We start from the raw sequence: 3,971 nt of genomic DNA on the forward strand, positions 1-3,971 counted from the left end.
ACAGGCTTCAGTAGAAGCTGCTGGGACTCCCAGCAGCTTCTACTGAAGCCTTCACGCTCCCATGTTTTTTTTGTGTTGCCATAAGTTAGTCTCTCTCCGTTGGTGCGCGGGTCTAATGCTAATAATGCTAATGCCAGCAAATACAATGGCGGCTTCACAAAACCTTTCAGAGTTTTATGGGGTGGGGTTTGCAATTCGCCCAGCCAATCAGGAAAGTACCACCTCTCTAGCAGGGACTAAAAAGGGGGTAAAACTTCTCCTGGACTAAGTTCTCTTTTTGGTGTGAACGCAAAATTCCAGGAACTAAACGGGAAAAGTACGGGAAAAGTACTCCGGTGTGAAAGCGCCTAAAGTGCTTCAAAGCCTGGCACCCCTTATGTGGGATTAGTAGGACTCAACATTTAGTTTCCTCAATAAATGATCAAACATTGAGAAAGCCCAGAGCCCAACCTGTGCTGTGCCTCTCCCTCCTGATAAAGGTTGTTTCAGTCAGTAGCTCTTTGTCTGGCTGATACAAATCTGTTAAATCAAACACGGTCACATTCCCTTTAACCTTCAGCTTATTTACACAGCTCAGTGCTGCTCACTCTGACTGAACGCTTTGTCAATAACTCCAGTTTGTACTGCTTTCCTCTTCCTGTTAGATCTGCAGCTTAAACGGCTACACTACACGCTTTAAAGAAACATAAATCATAGAAATGAATCACCTTTTAAAGAATACCATGGTTGTGTGTATTTTTTCCAGACACAACATTTTACAAGTTGCAATCACAGTTCGACACTTTGAGATGTGCAACCAAAGGTTATTTTAATTATCAGTTAAGCTGCTGATTATTTCTCAATTGAAAATAATTGTTTTGGTCTTTAAGATGTCTGTGAAAATTACGTTTTTTGGACTGTAGATTAAACGAAACTAGCAAATAAATGAGGAGAAAACATCAAATTTGAGAAGCTGGAACGACTGATTTTCTTGCTTAAGCAATCATCCAAATTGTTGTTGAATAGTTTTCTGTTGACCGACTAGTCAACTCATTATATCTGCTCAAGCCACACGTCTTTTTGTTTGTGGTGGTGTGGCTTAAATCTAATTTAATTAGCAGACATTTTTTTCAACTCTGAACTAAATCACCCTGCATGAATGTTCTGATGATCACACCCTCAGTCACTTTGAGTCATTACTTTTTCTAAATCTAGGTTGTCTCAGTTTAGATAAAAACACATTTTGAAAGAAGTGTTTTTTGCCAGAGGTACAAACAGCCTGTCTGAGTCACCGCGCCTCACATCTGCCTCCCTTTCAGTCGGTCAGAACGTCACCCCGGGGACGTCTCACCCAAAGAGGAGTCAGACCACCACGGCGGAGAACAGCGCCAAGGAGGAAGGAGGCGTCCAGCTGCGTAAGCCCAGCACCCCGGGGGGCCGCCCGCCCGCCAGCCCCCTGCTGGGCAACGCCAACAACCCCAACAAGGCCGACATCCCCGACCGCAGGAAAGGCGCCACAATCACCCCCGCCGTGAGTTACCTTATCAGATCAAATACTAATTGACCTCGTTTATCCTGTGGTTAAAGTGGAAAACCTAATTAATCCTAGCAGAGTTAAATAAGTAACACAAGCCAAGAGCAAGCATCTTTCCAGTGTCACTAAAAAGGATCTGTTGTATCTTCTCAGACCTTAACATATTCCAAACACACGGTTCTATCTGGATGAAATATATTTCTAATCCAAAAAGCTATAAACTGTGTGAAATATAAAAGAAACTGTGGTTGTTAGAGAAGTGTTTTTGTATGTGTCATGTCGTGCTTATGGTTCCTGTTTTTTTATGTATAGAAAATGAGTTTGTACAAATTCTTGATGGTTTGGAAAAGGATTAATTTGAGCCGTTTCAGATTTATAAATATGCTTGATTTTTGAATATCTTCCTATGAAAGTCTTTCTTTTCAACACCTTAAATGATTGGATTTCTACTCATGTAAAGTAAACAAATGCTCTCTTGTTTTTACTTTACAAACAAACCTATTATATCAAATGTCTTACTTGAAACAGAGTCCTCCATCGTGTGCTTTTATATAAATTGAGTGCCTCGTCTGATTCCCTCTCCAGAATAACACTGCGTCGGCAGGAATGACCCGGAGGAACACGTACGTCTGCAGCGACAGAAACAACGCTGACCGCCTCTCAGTCATCCCCAACGGGAAGGAGAACAGGTGAGAGGATGTTTGACCTGGTTTCATCACAAAGCAACATCAAATCTGTGTCAGCTTAGAGTACAGAAAGGTGACCCCTAAAAGCTTTTAGTTAATGAACGGTTTTTATTGAGATTATCAACCCTTTACGTTATTGTAGAACCTTTTTAAATAAAGGCCAGTATGTTTTATTTAGAGCTCTTTCTACCCAGCAAGGCTAGTGAATATGGAAAAACACAAACAGAAGCCCTCTTAACTCACACAGAACCCTGCATTTCGCATTTGAGGGCCTGATTCATCCAAGCAAACTAAATCTCTTTTGGCACAAAGTACAGAAAGCTGACACTTGAAAGCTTTTATAAAAAAAACTGCTTTTTCTTTTCTAAATTCATTTTTTTTCATTGTGCAACCTATTGTTCTACTTTTATTTCAAGCTTTCTCTTTTTCACAAGGGAAAGGTTCAAGAGCTGTCATTTGAGGTCCTTTGTGAATCCAATGCTTATGATGGTCGACTACAATGCTAACTAATATGCATACACAAACATATTAGCCTCCTCAACTCATACCGAACTCTAACAGCAGCGTTTCACAACTTGAGGCACATTAATTTGTAAAAGGGAATTCAGAATCCTACGAAAACATTTCCTTTTAAGTTTCATCCTTTTTTATTTCTACTCTTTTTTTCTTGTAATCACTTTCCCCCTTTCTCATCATCTTATTTTTTTTGTTTCTGCCTGTGTTTCTGGTTTGGTTGGGGGTTTGTTTTCACTGTGGCATGAGCAGCATGAGCGAGATGGCTTGTGCCACTAGCCCCTCCTCCTCCTCCTCCTCCTCTGGCTTTGCGGCCGCTGCGTTCGCGGCCTCGTCCAGCTCGGTGCGGCTGAGGTATCAGAACGTGGGCCCGTTGTACATGGGCCAGGCGGGCTGGGCCACGCTGCCCCACTCCTACTACGCTCTGGACTACTACTCGCCCAAGTAAGACGGCAGGGCTTCCAAAACCCCCCACCCCCCGTCTGTCTCATGCCTCAGCCCCTCTCCGGCCCCTCGCTAACCCTCACATCCAGCCAGCTTCACTCTGTAACCCGCCACTAAACCATGGACACCATTTCCTGCAAAGAACAGAAAGGAGGGCCACTTAGTTTCTGGTTGTCAGTGTCTGAAATGTATGCTCATCGGTCACAAGCAGGTGAAGGAAAAATACATTTTAAAGGAGTGTTCCTGCGAATGCTTGAATAGTCTTAGGTCGAGAATACGTTGTGCCAAAAGGAAGTCATTGTCACAAGGAAAATGTTTTTTTCTAGCATGACAGCATGACTCATGATAAAAAAAAAAACAGACCAATTAGTCTTGATGAATAGTAGTTAATGGTGGCTGCATATAACAACAACAAAAATATATAAAATCATCTGTTAACAAACACATTTTGCAGTATAATTCAAATCGACTTAACAAACACGAAGTGGCGAAGTCGATAGGGACTTGGCTTGGCAACTGGAAGGTCAACAGTTCAAGTCCCAGAAAGACCAAGTGCTACCGAGGTGTCCCTGAGCAAGGCACCGTTCCCTCCACTGCTCCCCGGGCGCCTTACATAATGGCAGCCCACTGCTCCTAACACTAGGATGGGTCAAATGCAGAGAAACAATTTCCCCACAGGGATTAATAAAGTATATCAAAATCAAAAATAAATAAAAAAATGTTCGTTTGTTACAGCAGATAAAAGAGCCACAGTTAACTAAGAAGCAGGCATGAAAAAAACCAGTTCTGAAGACATAGAAGCCAGGTCTACATCG

At 42.3% G+C, this 3,971-nt stretch overlaps 1 protein-coding gene across 1 annotated transcript in view; it reads left to right on the forward strand.

Moving 5' to 3' along the window:
* Window positions 1-3,175, forward strand: part of LOC104965450 (MAP/microtubule affinity-regulating kinase 3-like) — a 4,189-nt gene extending 1,014 nt beyond the window's left edge. Inside the window, exons 2-4 of the mRNA XM_010794406.1 lie at window positions 1,299-1,510; window positions 2,099-2,202; window positions 2,965-3,175. Of these exons, the coding sequence (XP_010792708.1) occupies window positions 1,299-1,510; window positions 2,099-2,202; window positions 2,965-3,160 (512 nt within the window). The 3' untranslated portion in view covers window positions 3,161-3,175. The remainder of the gene's footprint in view (window positions 1-1,298; window positions 1,511-2,098; window positions 2,203-2,964) is intronic.
* The last annotated feature ends 796 nt before the right edge of the window (window positions 3,176-3,971 follow it).

The sequence above is a fragment of the Notothenia coriiceps genome, unplaced genomic scaffold, assembly GCF_000735185.1.
Source record: "Notothenia coriiceps isolate Sejong01 unplaced genomic scaffold, NC01 NC01_scaffold00037244, whole genome shotgun sequence".
NCBI lineage: Eukaryota > Metazoa > Chordata > Actinopteri > Perciformes > Nototheniidae > Notothenia > Notothenia coriiceps.